Source organism: Nerophis lumbriciformis, linkage group LG07 (assembly GCF_033978685.3).
Source record: "Nerophis lumbriciformis linkage group LG07, RoL_Nlum_v2.1, whole genome shotgun sequence".
NCBI classification, from domain to species: Eukaryota; Metazoa; Chordata; class Actinopteri; order Syngnathiformes; family Syngnathidae; genus Nerophis; species Nerophis lumbriciformis.
Window position 1 is genome coordinate 95021 of NC_084554.2, and position 19364 is coordinate 114384.

General features: G+C 40.4%; 1 protein-coding gene across 3 annotated transcripts in view; it reads right to left on the reverse strand.

Annotated features, from left to right (window-relative positions):
- Nucleotides 1-19364, reverse strand: part of gramd1c (GRAM domain containing 1c) — a 66778-nt gene that overhangs the window by 41758 nt on the left and 5656 nt on the right. For all 3 annotated transcript variants that reach the window (XM_061935347.1, XM_061935346.2, XM_072913427.1), the window contains 4 exons: nucleotides 17587-17683; nucleotides 8295-8395; nucleotides 6730-6825; nucleotides 6576-6656 (listed from right to left, as the gene is read on the reverse strand). In XM_061935347.1, the coding sequence (XP_061791331.1) occupies nucleotides 6576-6656; nucleotides 6730-6825; nucleotides 8295-8395; nucleotides 17587-17683 (375 nt within the window). The remainder of the gene's footprint in view (nucleotides 1-6575; nucleotides 6657-6729; nucleotides 6826-8294; nucleotides 8396-17586; nucleotides 17684-19364) is intronic.

Here is a 19364-nt window from a genome sequence, read left to right on the forward strand (position 1 = left end):
ACTATTAACTAGATCCACTATGGACTGGACTCACACTATTAACTAGATCCACTATTGACTTGACTCTCACACTATTAACTAGATCCACTATGGACTGAACTCACACTATTAACTAGATCCACTATTGACTTGACTCTCACACTACTAACTAGATCCACTATGGACTGAACTCACACTATTAACTAGATCCACTATGGACTGGACTTTAACACTATTAACTAGATCCACTATGGACTGGACTCTCACACTATTAACTAGATCCACTATGGACTGGACTTTCACACTATTAACTAGATCCACTATGGACTGGACTTTCACACTATTAACTAGATCCACTATGGACTGGACTTTCACACTATTAACTAGATCCACTATGGACTGGACTTTCACACTATTAACTAGATCCACTATGGACTGGACTTTCACACTATTAACTAGATCCACTATGGACTGGACTTTCACACTATTAACTAGATCCACTATGGACTGGACTTTCACACTATTAACTAGATCCACTATGGACTGGACTCACACTATTAACTAGATCCACTATTGACTTGACTCTCACACTATTAACTAGATCCACTATGGACTGAACTCACACTATTAACTAGATCCACTATGGACTGGACTCACACTATTAACTAGATCCACTATGGACTGAACTCACACTATTAACTAGATCCACTATGGACTGGACTTTCACACTATTAACTAGATCCACTATGGACTGGACTTTCACACTATTAACTAGATCCACTATGGACTGGACTCTCACACTATTAACTAGATCCACTATGGACTGGACTTTCACACTATTAACTAGATCCACTATGGACTGGACTTTCACACTATTAACTAGATCCACTATGGACTGGACTTTCACACTATTAACTAGATCCACTATGGACTGGACTTTAACACTATTAACTAGATCCACTATGGACTGGACTTTCACACTATTAACTAGATCCACTATGGACTGGACTTACACACTATTAACTAGATCCACTATGGACTGGACTCACACTATTAACTAGATCCACTATGGACTGGACTCACACTATTAACTAGATCCACTATTGACTTGACTCTCACACTATTAACTAGATCCACTATGGACTGAACTCACACTATTAACTAGATCCACTATGGACTGGACTCACACTATTTACTAGATCCACTATGGACTGGACTCTCACAGTATTAACTAGATCCACTATGGACTGGACTCTCACACTATTAACTAGATCCACTATGGACTGGACTTTCACACTATTAACTAGATCCACTATGGACTGGACTTTCACACTATTAACTAGATCCACTATGGACTGGACTTTCACACTATTAACTAGATCCACTATGGACTGGACTTTCACACTATTAACTAGATCCACTATGGACTGGACTTTCACACTATTAACTAGATCCACTATGGACTGGACTCTCACACTATTAACTAGATCCACTATGGACTGGACTTTCACACTATTAACTAGATCCACTATGGACTGGACTTTCACACTATTAACTAGATCCACTATGGACTGGACTTTCACACTATTAACTAGATCCACTATGGACTGGACTTTAACACTATTAACTAGATCCACTATGGACTGGACTTTCACACTATTAACTAGATCCACTATGGACTGGACTTACACACTATTAACTAGATCCACTATGGACTGGACTCACACTATTAACTAGATCCACTATGGACTGGACTCACACTATTAACTAGATCCACTATGGACTGGACTCACACTATTAACTAGATCCACTATTGACTTGACTCTCACACTATTAACTAGATCCACTATGGACTGAACTCACACTATTAACTAGATCCACTATGGACTGGACTTTAACACTATTAACTAGATCCACTATGGACTGGACTCTCACACTATTAACTAGATCCACTATGGACTGGACTTTCACACTATTAACTAGATCCACTATGGACTGGACTTTCACACTATTAACTAGATCCACTATGGACTGGACTTTCACACTATTAACTAGATCCACTATGGACTGGACTTTCACACTATTAACTAGATCCACTATGGACTGGACTCACACTATTAACTAGATCCACTATTGACTTGACTCTCACACTATTAACTAGATCCACTATGGACTGAACTCACACTATTAACTAGATCCACTATTGACTTGACTCTCACACTATTAACTAGATCCACTATGGACTGAACTCACACTATTAACTAGATCCACTATGGACTGGACTTTAACACTATTAACTAGATCCACTATGGACTGGACTCTCACACTATTAACTAGATCCACTATGGACTGGACTTTCACACTATTAACTAGATCCACTATGGACTGGACTTTCACACTATTAACTAGATCCACTATGGACTGGACTTTCACACTATTAACTAGATCCACTATGGACTGGACTTTCACACTATTAACTAGATCCACTATGGACTGGACTTTCACACTATTAACTAGATCCACTATGGACTGGACTTTCACACTATTAACTAGATCCACTATGGACTGGACTTTCACACTATTAACTAGATCCACTATGGACTGGACTCACACTATTAACTAGATCCACTATTGACTTGACTCTCACACTATTAACTAGATCCACTATGGACTGAACTCACACTATTAACTAGATCCACTATGGACTGGACTCACACTATTAACTAGATCCACTATGGACTGAACTCACACTATTAACTAGATCCACTATGGACTGGACTTTCACACTATTAACTAGATCCACTATGGACTGGACTTTCACACTATTAACTAGATCCACTATGACCATACCAATGCTCTGTTTATTAAATTAAAAACATTAAAACTGCACCATCTTGTTGACCTCAACACTGCTATTGTGACATACAAAGCTCATAACCACATGCTGCCTCGGTGTCTACAGGAGAGGTTCAAACCCAGAGAGAATACCTATGACCTCAGAGGTTCAGCTGTCTTCCAGAAAGCTAAGATAAGAAGGATCTTAAAAAGTAGATGTGTTTCTGTCGGGGGGGTTCAACTGTGGAACAGCTCGGATGATTCCTTCAAATGTTCCACTTCCATTCACACATTTAAAAAACACTTTAAGACCAATGTCTTGAAAAAAGATATCACTCTTGAATCAACACAGCAGTTAATACTATGATCAATGTTGGTTACAATACTAAATGTGGGATATAAATAATAATGTTTGTATATAGTATATGAATTGGTACAAAGGTTTATCACGTGTGCTGAGGTTGCTGAGGTAGTTAAAAAGCTCCTCAGTGGCAAGGACCTGGGGGTGGATGAGATCCGCCCGGAGTTCCTTAAGGCTCTGGATGCTGTGGGGCTGTCTTGGTTGACAAGACTCTGCAACATCGCGTGGACATCAGGGGCGGTACCTCTGGATTGGCAGACCGGGGTGGTGGTTCCTCTCTTTAAGAAGGGGAACTGGAGGGTGTGTTCCAACTATGGTGGGATCACACTCCTCAGCCTTCCCGGTAAGGTCTATTCAGGTGTACTGGAGAGGAGGCTACGCCAGATAGTCGAACCTCGGATTCAGGAGGAACAGTGTGGTTTTCGTCCTGGTCGTGGAACTGTGGACCAGCTCCATACTCTCGGCAGAGTCCTTGAGGGTGCATGGGAGTTTGCCCAACCAGTCTACATGTGCTTTGTGGACTTGGAGAAGGCATTCGACCGTGTACCCCGGGAAGTCCTGTGGGGAGTGCTCAGAGAGTATGGGGTAACGGACAGTCTTATCGTGGCGGTTCGCTCCCTGTATGATCAGTGTCAGAGCTTGGTCCGCATTGCCGGCAGTAAGTCGGACACGTTTCCAGTGAGGGTTGGACTCCGCCAAGGCTGCCCTTTGTCACAGATTCTGTTCATAACCTTTATGGACAGAATTTCTAGGCGCAGTCAAGGCGTTGAGGGTATCTGGTTTGGTGGCTGCAGGATTAGGTCTCTGCTATTTGCAGATGATGTGGTCCTGATGGCTTCCTCTGGCCAAGATCTTCAACTCTCACTGGATCGGTTCGCAGCAGAGTGTGAAGTGACTGGGATGGGAATCAGCACCTCCAAGTCCGAGTCCATGGTTCTCTCCCGGAAAAGGGTGGAGTGCCATCTCCGGGTTGGGGAGGAGATCTTGCCCCAAGTGGAGGAGTTCAAGTACCTCGGAGTCTTGTTCACGAGTGGGGGAAGAGTGGATCATGAGATCGACAGGCGGATCGGTGCGGCGTCTTCAGTAATGCGGACGCTGTATCGATCCGTTTTGGTGAAGAAGGAGCTGAGCCGGAAGGCAAAGCTCTCGATTTACCGGTCGATCTACGTTCCCATCCTCACCTATGGTCATGAGCTTTGGGTCATGATCGAAAGGACAAGATCACGGGTACAAGCGGCCCAAATGAGTTTCCTCCGCCGGGTGGCGGGGCTCTCCCTTAGAGATAGGGTGAGAAGCTCTGTCATCCGGGGGGAGCTCAAAGTAAAGCTGCTGCTCCTCCACATAGAGAGGAGCCAGATGAGGTGGTTCGGGCATCTGGTCAGGATGCCACCCAAACGCCTCCCTAGGAAGGTGTTTCGGGCACGTCCGACCAGTAGGAGGCCACGGGGAAGACCCAGGACACGTTGGGAAGACTATCTCTCCCGGCTGGCCTGGGAACGCCTCGGTATCCCCCGGGAGGGGCTGGACCAAGCGGCTGGGGAGAGGGAAGTCTGGGCTTCCCTGCTTAAGCTGCTGCCCCCGCGACCCGACCTCGGCTAAGCGGAAGAAGATGGATGGATGGATGGATGGACAAGGATATTTCACATGCCTTTACTGTGTATATAATTGAAGTGTGTTTATGCTGTGTATAATGTGTATTTATAATATGTTGTACAAAAGACATTTCACAATTTTGGGAAGTTCATCTTGTACTTGACATTGTTTATAGGGTTAGGCGCAATAAGTCTTCAACTTCAGCCTAAACCCTTTCGGTCTGCAACATTTTCATTTTCAATCTATGAATGTGCAACTCTTTGTTTATTTGGTTGACCATTGACCGAAGAAGAATCAACTAAACTAAACTAGTATTACTACATATAGTATAATGTATTTGTTGTGATACTACATGTTGTACAATGTAGTAATACTACATACAATATCATGTATTATTTGTTGTGATACTATATGCAGTACAATGTAGTATTACTACATATAGTATAATGTATACTTTGTTGTGATACTACATGTAGTACCGTATTTTCCGCACCATAAGGCGCCCTGGGTTATAAGCCGCGCCTTCAATGAACGGCATATTTCAAAACTTTGTCCACCTATAAGCCGCCCCGTGTTGTAAGCCGCATCTAACTGCGCTAAAGGAATGTCAAAAAAACAGTCAGATAGGTCAGTCAAACTTTAATAATATATTAAAACCAGCGTGATGTGGGCGCGCATGGAGTCGTATATCAACATGGACGGAGCTGCGTGAAGAAAGCCACCCGGCCTCTTCGCGTAAACTTAAACTTACCTTAACCGCTCGCTCATCTTTTCTTCATCCATCCCTTCGAGTTAGCTTTTATGATGACGCCGGCTGGAAAGGTCTCTTTTAGCAAGGTCTTCCTTTTGAATATCACCATGGGTGGAAGTTTCTGGCCATTAGCATGGCAAGCTAGAACCACAGTGAAGGATGACTTCTCATTCCCTGTGGTGCGAATATTCACCGTACGTGCTCCCGTTGTATCCACAGTGCGGTTCACAGGAATATCAGTTGCTGTGAAATAGTAATCCGTGTGCGGATGGAGAGATTGCGTCTTTTCATGAACCGGATCCTTGTCGCTTAGTAGGAGCCATTTTGTGGTCTTTACAGATGTAAACACACAAAGGAAATGAAACGTACGTAATATCCGCGCGCTTTTTCTTCTTCTACGCGGGCGGGTGGTTGCTTACAGTAGAAGAAGAAGCGCTTCCTGTTCTATGGGGGCGGGTGCTTACCTTGGCGGTTGCTTGCGTAGAAGAAGAAGCGCTTCCTGTTCTACCGGGAAAAACGATGGCGGCTGTTTACCGTAGTTGCGAGATCGAAACTTTATGAAAATGAATCTTAATATTAATCCATATATAAAGCGCACCGGGTTATAAGGCGCACTGTCAGCTTTTGAGAAAATTTGTGGTTTTTAGGTGCGCCTTATAGTGCGGAAAATACGGTACAATGTATTCTTTGTTTTCACAATAAATACAGTACAATGTATTCTTTGTTGCGATACTACATGCAGTACAATGTATTCTTTGTTGCGATACTACATGTAGTACAATGTATTCTTTGCGGTCATACTACATGCAGTACAATGTATTCTTTGTTGCGATACTACATGTAGTACAATGTATTCTTTGCGGTCATACTACATGTAGTACAATGTATTCTTTGCGGTCATACTACATGTAGTACAATGTATTCTTTGCGGTCGTACTACATGTAGTACAATGTATTCTTTGCGGTCGTACTACATGTAGTACAATGTATTATTTGCGGTCATACTACATGTAGTACAATGTATTCTTTGCAGTAGTACTACAACATGTATATTACCTTGTCCATCAGTGCGTTCTGCCACATACGGAAGACTTCCACGTAGCTTTTGTCTCTCGCTGAGAAGGAAGTGAGGAAGAGCTGTGTGTCCAAGTAGAAGAAAAGTAGAGATGAATGAAGATTGAGTTGCAGCTGTTGTACTTTGATGTCTCACCCTCTCCGTGGTGGAGCGGACAACCATGGCGTTGGGAATCAGACGGGCGGTTTTTTCCTTGGTCAGTTGCTCGATGTCTTTGAGGAGAAGAGTAAACTACAGCAAGAAAAAGACATGACAATCACGCTGACTAATACATTAGAAACAACACTGGCAAGTGGAACAACTAAACAGCAACATTTGAAAGTGCACACAGACGTAGATGTGACTTCAACTTATTGATCACATATTGCAGATTAAATCATGAAGATATTGATCACATATTGCAGATTAAATCATGACTGTATTGATCATATATTGCAGGTTAAATCATGAAGGTATTGATCATATATTGCAGATGAAATCATGAAGCTATTGATCATATATTGCAGATGAAATCATGAAGCTATTGATCATATATTGCAGATGAAATCATGAAGTTATTGATCATATATTGCAGATTAATTCATGAATATATTGATCATATTGCAGATTAAATCATGACTGTTTTGATCATACATTGCAGATTAAATCATGAATGTATTGATCATATATTGCAGATTAAATTATGAAGGTATTTATCATATATTGTAGATTCAATCTTGAAGTTATTGATCATATATTGCAGATTAAAGCATTAATGTATTGATCAATGATTGTAGATTAAATCATTAAATTATTAATCATATATTGCAGATTAAATCATGAAGTTATTGATCATATATTGCAGATTAAATCATTAAATTATTGATCACATATTGCAGATTAAATCATGAATGTATTGATCAATTATTGCAGATTAAATCATTAAATTATTAATTATATATTGCAGATTAAATCATGAAGTTATTGATCAATGATTGCAGATTAAATCATTAAATTATTAATCATATATTGCAGCTTAAATCATGAATGTATTGATCAATGATTGCAGATTAAATCATGAAATTATTAATAATATATTGCAGATTAAATCATGAAGTTATTGATCACATATTGCAGATTAAATCATGAAGATATTGTTCACATATTGCAGATTAAATCATTAATTGAGAAAGGCTACAGCATCCCCTGCGGCCCTGTAATGGACAAGCGGTAGCAAGGATGGATGGATGGATTTTTAGTATTATCAATATGATGATTTTTTTCATATCTATGATGATGATTGTTAGTATAATTATCATGATTATGATGATTATTATTAATATTATCATTTTCATAATGATGATTATTCGTATTATTATCATGATTATTATGATGATTATCTTTATTATTATGATTATTAGTATTATTATCATAATTATTATGATGATTATTCGTAATAGTTTTATCATCATTATGATGATGATTATTATCATTTTTATGATGATAATTATAATAATGATATATTATTATATCATATGATTATTATATTATATTATATTATTATATCGTATAATGATCATTATTATGATGATGATGATTAGTATAACCATCATCATTATGATGAATATTACTAGAGTGAATATTACTAGAGTGAATATTACTAGAGTGAATATTACTAGAGTGAATATTACTAGAGTGAATATTACTAGAGTGAATATTACCTTGGTGCCGAAGAACACGTTGCTGTAGAAACACAACCAGTTGTCTGTGAGGTAAAGACGTCCCTGAAGGAGGATGTCTCTCTGCAGGGCACACGGGTAGTCTGCCACACACAACATGTACACAACACATCATGTACACAACACATCATGTCACAATGCAGGACACACGGCTAGTCTGGCACACACAACATGTACACAACACATCATGTACACAACACATCATGTCTCTCTGCAGGGCACACGGGTAGTCTGCCACACACAACATGTACACAACACATCATGTACACAACACATCATGTCACAATGCAGGACACACGGCTAGTCTGGCACACACAACATGTACACAACACATCATGTACACAACACATCATGTCTCTCTGCAGGGCACACGGGTAGTCTGGCACACACAACATGTACACAACACAACATGTCACAATGCAGGGCACACGGGTAGTCTGCCACACACAACATGTACACAACACATCATGTACACAACACATCATGTACACAACACATCATGTCTCTCTGCAGGGCACACGGGTAGTCTGGCACACACAACATGTACACAACACATCATGTACACAACACATCATGTCTCTCTGCAGGGCACACGGGTAGTCTGTCACACACAACATGTACACAACACATCATGTACACAACACATCATGTCACAATGCAGGACACACGGGTAGTCTGTCACACACAACATGTACACAACACATCATGTACACAACACATCATGTCACAATGCAGGGCACACGGGTAGTCTGTCACACACAACATGTACACAACACATGATGTACACAACACATGATGTCACAATGCAGGGCACACGGCTAGTCTGTCACACACAACATGTACACAACACATCATGTACACAACACATCATGTCACAATGCAGGGCACACGGGTAGTCTGCCACACACAACATGTACACAACACATCATGTACACAACACATCATGTCTCTCTGCAGGGCACACGGGTAGTCTGCCACACACAACATGTACACAACACATCATGTACACAACACATCATGTCTCTCTGCAGGGCACACGGGTAGTCTGCCACACACAACATGTACACAACACATCATGTACACAACACATCATGTCACAATGCAGGGCACACGGGTAGTCTGCCACACACAACATGTACACAACACATCATGTACACAACACATCATGTCTCTCTGCAGGGCACACGGGTAGTCTGCCACACACAACATGTACACAACACATCATGTCTCTCTGCAGGGCACACGGGTAGTCTGGCACACACAACATGTACACAACACATCATGTACACAACACATCATGTCACAATGCAGGACACACGGGTAGTCTGGCACACACAACATGTACACAACACATCATGTCTCTCTGCAGGGCACACGGGTAGTCTGCCACACACAACATGTACACAACACATCATGTACACAACACATCATGTCACAATGCAGGGCACACGGGTAGTCTGGCACACACAACATGTACACAACACATCATGTACACAACACATCATGTACACAACACATCATGTCACAATGCAGGGCACACGGGTAGTCTGTCACACACAACATGTACACAACACATCATGTCTCTCTGCAGGGCACACGGGTAGTCTGCCACACACAACATGTACACAACACATCATGTACACAACACATCATGTCACAATGCAGGGCACACGGGTAGTCTGGCACACACAACATGTACACAACACATCATGTACACAACACATCATGTACACAACACATCATGTCTCTCTGCAGGGCACACGGGTAGTCTGTCACACACAACATGTACACAACACATCATGTACACAACACATCATGTCACAATGCAGGGCACACGGGTAGTCTGTCACACACAACATGTACACAACACATGATGTACACAACACATGATGTCACAATGCAGGGCACACGGGTAGTCTGTCACACACAACATGTACACAACACATGATGTACACAACACACGATGTACACAACACATGATGTACACGACGCATGATGTCACGCTGCAGGGCACACGGCTAGTCTGTCACACACAAGATGTACACAACACATGATGTATACAACACATGATGTACACAACACATGATGTCACAATGCAAGGCACATGGGTAGTCTGTCACACACAAGATGTACACAACACATGATGTACACAACACATGATGTACACGACACATGATGTCCCAATGCAGGGCACACAGGTAGTCTGTCACACACAACATGTACACAACACATGATGTACACAACACATGATGTCACAATGCAGGACACACGGGTAGTCTGTCACACACAAGATGTACACAACACATGATGTACACAACACATAATGTACACAACACATGATGTCACAATGCAGGACACACGGGTAGTCTGTCACACACAAGATGTACACAACACATGATGCACACAACACATCATGTACACAACACATGATGTCACGCTGCAGGGCACACGGGTAGTCTGTGACACACAAGATGTACACAACACATGATGTACACAACACACATGTAAGGATATGTACACAACACATGATGTCATGCTGGAGGGCACACGGGTAGTCTGATGTACACAACACACATGTAAGTATATGTACACAACATATGATGTACATAACACACATTTAAGTATATGTACACAACACATGATGTACACAACACACATGTAAGTTTATGTACACAATACACATGTAAGTATATGTACACAATACACATGTAAGTATATGTACACAACACACATGTACGTACATACTTGATGTACACAAAACATATGTAAGTATATACATGATGTACACAATACACATGTAAGTACATGTACACAACACATGATGTACACAACACACATGTAAGTATATACATGATGTACACAATACACATGTAAGTACATGTACACAACACACATGTAAGTATATACATGACGTGGCGAAGTTGGTAGAGTGGCCGTGCCAGCAATCGGAGGGTTGCTGGTTCAATCCCCACCTTCTACCATCCTAGTCACATCCGTTGTGTCCTTGAGCAAGACACTTCATCCTTGCTCCTGATGGCTGCTGGTTAGCGCCTTGCATGGCCATCAGTGTGTGAATGTGTGTGTGAATGTGGAAGTAGTGTCAAAGCGCTTTGAGTACCTTGAAGGTAGAAAAGCATTTCTTTACACAATCAAGGTTCCCTCTAAGGTGCACACCGCTAACGCGTCCTCTGCTCACAGCAAATGAATGCCGCGCAGGAAATCAAAAATCCCATCTGAACTTTAAACAAAATGAAAGCTGCAAGCAGCGATGGACGGGACCGACTTTGACGCACATAAAATCCAAACCGGAGCAGTAATTAAAACTCTTTGGTCAACTTTTAATCAGAAGGGTTCAATGCTAGTTTGAAGCCGACACGACAAACGCCTTCAGAGGAGATAATGTTTGAAAATAGGTGACCGGTTTTTACAAAACTTTTGTTTTGAAGGGGGAATTGCAAACTTCCTGTTTTTTTGCTGGGGGTTGTCAATATATGAAATGTAGGTCTAAGTGAGACCTACATAGAGGTTTTTGTTTCATGTCTCTAAGCATACTTGCCAACCCTCCCGGATTTTCCGGGAGACTCCCAAAATTCAGCGCCTCTCCCGAAAACCTCCCGGGACAAATTTTCTCCCGAAAATCTCCCGAAATTCAGGCCGAACTGAAGGCCACGCCCCCTCCAGCTGCGGACCTGAGTCCGCTTTCCCACAATATAAACAACGTCTACAGTAAAGCAGTCCGTCTAAACAGCAATGTTGTGACACTCTTAAACAGGACAATACTGCCATCTAGTGCATTTGATGAAAGCACTTTTGTGCGTGCCACACAGCAATGCATCATCAGAGAGGGTGTTCAGCATGGTTAGAAAGATAGTGACAGAGAATAGAACAAGGATGGACAATGCAACCCTTAACTCAACAATTAGTAGATGAGTGTTATGTGTGTGTATATGTGTAAATAAATGAACACTGAAATTCAAGTATTTCTTTTATATATATATATATATATATATATATATATATATATATATATATATATATATATATATATATATATATATATATATATATATATATATATATATATATATATATCCATCCATCCATCCATCCATTTTCTACCGCTTATTCCCTTTGGGGTCGCGGGGGATATATAAATATATATATATATGAAATACTTGACTTGGTGAATTCTAGCTGTAAATATACTCCTCCCCTCTTAACCACGCCCCCAACCACGCCCCCCGACCCCGCCCCCACCCCCCACCTCCCGAAATTGGAGGTCTCAAGGTTGGCAAGTATGTCTCTAAGACATTCCTACTGGAAGTTACAGGCAGTTTTGTCTGAGTTTTCTTCCTAGAAGCAGTTGTGTCTGTTTTCTTCCTAGGGGGCGCTAGAGCGCAATTTTGAGTTTTAGGGTTGGGTTTTTTTATTTGATCGCAATTTTTGCCAGTCCTGATGTGTGTCCAGTTTGGTGAGTTTTGAAGCATGTTAAGGGAGTCACATTACAGCTCAAAGAGGCAAAAGTCACTGTTTTTACTCAACTTTTGTTTTGAAGGGGGAATTGCCAACTTCCTGTTTTTTGCTGAAAGATGTCAACGTATGAAATCTAGGTCTAAGTCAGACCTACATAGAGGTTTTTGTTTCATGTCTCTACGACATTCCTACCGGAAGTTACAAGCAGTTTGTCTGTGTTTTTTTCCTAGGGGGCGCTAGAGCACAATTTTGAGTTTTGGGTTTGTTTTTTTATTAGATGGCAATTTTCGCCAGTCCTGATGTGTGTGTCAAATATGGTGAGTTTTGAAGCATGTTAAGGGGGTCAAATTACAGCTCAAAGAGGCGGCGGTATAATAATAAAGAATAAAACGCCCAAAATACAATAAAGGGACATTGCGGTCCCTAATAAACACATTACAATTTGTTCTGTATGATTTTGCAATGCAACTCTGAGTGACAGGTGACAACAAGAGTGGCCCCAATGAATAAAACAATCTTTGTCAACACAGGGTTAGGGTTAGGGTCGAGGCACTTTACGGACAGGGTTAGGGTTAGGGTTAAACTGTTTGTAACCACACCAAAATATGAGTTAAAAAAAGTTATCTATAAAAACTGGTAATTTTTTGCCATACAAACCAGGCTTAAACCAACGTTATCATCCGTGGTTTCAACAGAAGCCGCTCGCTCAGTCTCACCTGCACCAACACACGCACTCATGGCACTTAGCCAGTGCTGCGTTTATGGCCACACAAAAAGTGGGACAACCCCAACGCCACACAATGTGTAAATGCCAGGTTGTAACACTCAATCAGATGTGTGCTTATTTATTAAGAATGTTAATCCAAGGATATTATTCATGAAATATTGTCACTAGATTTCATAAATGCTGATAAAAAGATGTATTTTACAGGAACTAAATGTAATCTCTGAAAGGGGTAACATTTCTTCTTAAAGGCAGGACTTGCAGCCAGACATACAATACTAGCACATAGCTCATGAAAAAATGTTTTTTACTTATTGTCATTGTAAGAGGGCAAAATCACTTATATCAGAAAATGATTTGAATAAAACATTTCAATTGTTATTTAGTCAGGTTTGGGACAGGTGTGACGCTGGTGTGGCCACAGTGTGCACGTCTGATGTGCTCAGGGAGTTTGTGAGTTTGCTCACACACATGAACAATTAGAGGGAACATTGTACACAATACACATGTAAGTATATACATGATGTTTACAACACACATGGAAGTATATAATACAGGATGTATACAACACATGATGTACACAACACGCACGTAAGTATATACATGATGTACACAACACACATGTAAGTATATCAGAATCAGAATCAGAATCAGAATCAGCTTTATTGTCATTACGCAAGGTAACGAGATTGAGGCCATTCCATACAGTGCGATGTGTGCATGCTAGAAAAACAATGTGCAAATATATAAAAATATAAAAAATGTAGAAGTGCAATGAATATGGTGTGAAATGAATATATACATGAAAAAAAAACAAAAAAAAAAACAGGGTGGTTGGTGGAATGGGTTATTGCACCGAAGAGAAGGCAGTTATGAGGGACAATGGGGCAGTCCGTTCAGGATGGTTATGGCCCTGGGGAAGAAGCTGTTCTTTAGTCTGTTTGTTTTGGTTTTAATGCACCTGTAGCGCTTCCCAGAGGGCAGCAGGTGGAACAGGTCAGAGCCAGGGTGGGTGCTGTCCTTGATGATGGCACTGGCTCTGTTGAGGCAGCGGGAGGTGTAGATGTCCGTCAGAGAGGGGAGAGGGCGGCCGATGATCTTCTGAGCCGTCTTGACCACTCTTTGCAGCCTCTCCCTGTCTGCTGCAGTGCAGCTGCCGTACCATACCGTAATACAGTAGGTCAGCAGGCTCTCGATGGACGAGCGGTAGAAGGTCAGCAGCAGGTCAGGCTTCAGGTTGTACTTCCCGAGGACTCTAAGGAAGTGTAGCCGCTGCTGAGCCTTCTTGATGATTGATGTGGTGTTGACTGTCCAGGAGAAGTCATTAGAGATGTGGACTCCAAGGTACCTGAAGGTGTGGACCCTCTCTACACGCTCGCCGTTGATGTAGAGGGGGGCAGGGTCGGTGCTGCTCCTCCTGAAGTCGACGATGATCTCTCTGGTCTTGCTGGTGTTGAGAGCGAGGTTGTTCTCCGAAGACCAGGCCGTCAGCTTCAGGACCTCCTCTCTGTAGGCAGCCTCGTCACCCCTGGAGATGAGCCCGACCACTGTGGTATCGTCGGCGAACTTGACGGTAAGGTTGTCACTGTGGGCCGGACTGCAGTCATGGGTGTAAAGGCAGTAGAGGAGGGGGCTCAGCACACAGCCCTGTGGGGAGCCGATGCTCAGCGTGCGGGAGGATGAGAGGTGCGGGCCAAGTCTCACATTCTGGGGTCGGTCCGTTAGGAAGTCCCTTATCCAGGCGTTTGTGAGAGGGGGGAGGCCAAGAGTGTCCAGTTTATTGCAGAGTCTGTCCGGGATTATTGTATTGAAGGCAGAGCTATAGTCCACAGAGAGCATCCGGACGTAGCTCTGCTGCTGCTCCAGGTGGTTCAGAGCAGAGTGGAGAGCAACAGCGATGGCGTCCTCTGTGGACCTGTTCGCCCGGTATGCGAACTGGTGGGGGTCGAAGTCTGGAGGGATATGGTCCTTGATGTGCTGGAGAACAAGTCGCTCGAAGCACTTCATATACATGATGTACACAACACACAAGTAAGTATATGTGATGTACACAACACACATGTAAGTATATACATGATGTACACAATAAATGATGTATAGAAATATGATATATAAAATAATGTTTAGTTTAGTTATGTTCTGTTAGTTTTGGACTTCCTTAGTTCTTGGTTGCACTTCCTTGTTTGAGTTTGTTACCATGGTTACTTATTATTTTCACCTGCCGCTAGTGTTCCCGACGCGCACCTGTTTGCCATCACGGACACGATTTAAGCCTGTCTTTCTGTTCATTGGTCCTGGCTTCCTTGTTTGCGGTAAGCAACAGTTACGTTGATGTTCTAGTCTGTTCTAGACTCTGTGCCTAACTTCTGTGCTAAGTGTTAGCCTTAGCTTCCGGCACGCTTTTCTTTTGCTTATTTTCTGTTTGCCTATGATTTATGTAAATAAATCATCTCTTACCTTCACGTTTTTGTCCGGAGTGTCTGAGTTGCATCGGAGGAACGATCCCGCATGAAGATGCCACCCCCACATGACAAATAAATGATGAGTAAAATAAAAGATGTATTAAATAAATGATGTATAAATTAGATGATGTATAAAATAAATGATATATAAAATAGATGATGTATAAAATAAATGATGTATAAAATAAATAATGTTTACAATTAATGATATATAAAATAAATGATGTATACACAAAATTATGTATGAACTAAATAATGTATAAAATAAATGATGTATACAATAGATGCTGTATAAAATACATGTATAAAATAAATGCTGTACAAAATAAATGATGCATAAAATAGATGCTGTATAAAATAGATATTGTATAAAATAGATGCTGTATAAAATAGATGATTTATTAAATAGATGCTGTATAAAATAAATGATGTATAAAATAAATAACGTATAAAATAGATGCTGTATAAAACAGATGATGTATAAAATAAATGACATATAAAATCAATGATGTATAAAATAGATGCTGTATAAAATAAATGATGTATAAAATAAATGTTGTATAAAATAAATGCTGTATAAAATAGATAATGTATAAAATACATGCTGTATAAAACAGATGACGTATAAAAAAGATGTTTAAAATAGATGCTGTACAAAATAGATGATGTATAAAAAAGACGATGTATAAAATAGATGCTGTATAAAATAGATGATGTATAAAATAAATGATGTATAAAATAGATAGTGTATAAAATAGATGCTGTATAAAATAGATGATGTATAAAATGAATGATGTATAAAATAGATAGTGTATACAATAGATGCTGTACAAAATAAATTACATATAAAATAGACGCTGTGTAAAATAAATGATGTATAAAATGGATGCTGTGTAAAATAAATTATGTATAAAATAGATGCCGTATAAAGCAGATGATGTATAAAATAAATGATGTACAAAATAAATGACATAAAAAATAGACGCTGTATAAAATAAATGATGTATAAAATAGATGCTGTATAAAATAAATTATGTATAAAATAGATGCTGTATAAAGCAGATGATGTATAAAATAAATGACATATAAAATCAATAATGTATAAAATACATGCTGTATAAAACAGATGAAGTATAAAATAAATTATGTATAAAATAGATGCTGTATAAAATAGATGATTTCTTAAATAGATGCTGTATAAAATCAATGCTGTATAAAATAGATTATGTATAAAACAAATGATGCATGCAAAAAATGATGTTTAAAATAAATGATGTATAAAATAAATGATGTATAAAATAGATGATGTATAAAATAGATGATGTATAAAGTAAAGTATGTACAAAATCAATGCTGTATAAAATAAATGATGTATAAAATAAATTATGTATCAAATAAATGATGTATACAATAGATGATGTATAAAATAGATGATGTATAAAATAAATGATGTATCAAATAAATGATGTATAAAATAAATGATGTATAAAATAAATGATGTATAAAATAGATGATGTATAAAGTAAAGTATGTACAAAATCAATGCTGTATAAAATAAATGATGTATCAAATAAATGTTGTATAAAATAGATGTATCAAATAAATGCTGACTGACCCACAAGAAGTCTCTCGGAGTCCGGCACCTCCTTGAAGAACCTCTTGAACTCATCCCTCCGGAGGGTGTAGGTGGGCAGAGATGCAGTAGTGGTTTTCTGAAGGACAAAAGAAAGCTTTTGTTCCATCACCTGACACTTGAGTTTTCTCCTCACCTCACTTTTGTTCCATCACATGACACTTGAGTTTTCTCCTCTCCTCACTTTCGTTCCATCACCTGACACTTGAGTTTTCTCCTCTCCTCACTTTTGTTCCATCACCTGAGACTTGAGTTTTCTCCTCTCCTCACTTTCGTTCCATCACCTGACACTTGAGTTTTCTCCTCTCCTCACTTTTGTTCCATCACCTGACACTTGAGTTTTCTCCTCTCCTCACTTTTGTTCCATCACCTGACACTTGAGTTTTCTCCTCTCTTCACTTTTGTTCCATCACCTGACACTTGAGTTTTCTCCTCTCCTCACTTTTGTTCCATCACCTGACACTTGAGTTTTCTCCTCACCTCACTTTTGTTCCATCACCTGACACTTGAGTTTTCTCCTCTCCTCACTTTTGTTCCATCACCTGAGATTTAAGTTTTCTCCTCACCTCACTTTTGTTCCATCACTTGACACTTGAGTTTTCTCCTCACCTCACATTTGTTCCATCACCTGACACTTGAGTTTTCTCCTCTCCTCACTTTTGTTCCATCACCTGACACTTTGGAGTTTTCTCCTCACCTCACTTTTGTTCTATCACTTGACACTTGAGTTTTCTCCTCTCCTCACTTTTGTTCCATCACCTGACACTTGAGTTTTCTCCTCTCTTCACTTTTGTTCCATCACCAGACACTTGAGTTTTCTCCTCACCTCACATTTGTTCCATCACCTGACACTTGAGTTTTCTCCTCTCCTCACTTTTGTTCCATCACTAGACACTTGAGTTTTCTCCTCTCCTCACTTTTGTTCCATCACCTGACACTTGAGTTTTCTCCTCTCCTCACTTTTGTTCCATCACCTGAGACTTGAGTTTTCTCCTCTCCTCACTTTTGTTCCATCACCTGACACTTGAGTTCTCTCCTCTCCTCACTTTTGTTCCATCACCTGACACTTGAGTTTTCTCCTCACCTCACTTTTGTTCCATCACCTGACACTTGAGTTTTGTCCTCTCTTCACTTTTGTTCCATCACCAGACACTTGAGTTTTCTCCTCACCTCACATTTGTTCCATCACCTGACACTTGAGTTTTCTCCTCTCTTCACTTTTGTTCCATCACCTGACTCTTTGGAGTTTTCTCCTCACCTCACTTTTGTTCCATCACCTACACTTGAGTTTTCTCCTCACCTCACATTTGTTCCATCACCTGACTCTTTGGAGTTTTCTCCTCACCTCACTTTTGTTCCATCACCTACACTTGAGTTTTCTCCTCACCTCACTTTTGTTCCATCACTTGACACTTGAGTTTTCTCCTCTCCTCACTTTTGTTCCATCACCTGACACTTTGGAGTTTTCTCCTCACCTCACTTTTGTTCCATCACCTACACTTGAGTTTTCTCCTCTCTTCACTTTTGTTCCATCACCTGACACTTGAGTTTTCTCCTCACCTCACTTTTGTTCCATCACCCAACACTTGAGTTTTCTCCTCTCCTCACTTTTGTTCCATCACTAGACACTTGAGTTTTCTCCTCTCCTCACTTTTGCTCCATCACCTGACACTTGAGTTTTCTCCTCGCCTCACTTTTGTTCCATCACCTGAGACTTGAGTTTTCTCCTCTCCTCACTTTTGTTCCATCACCTGACACTT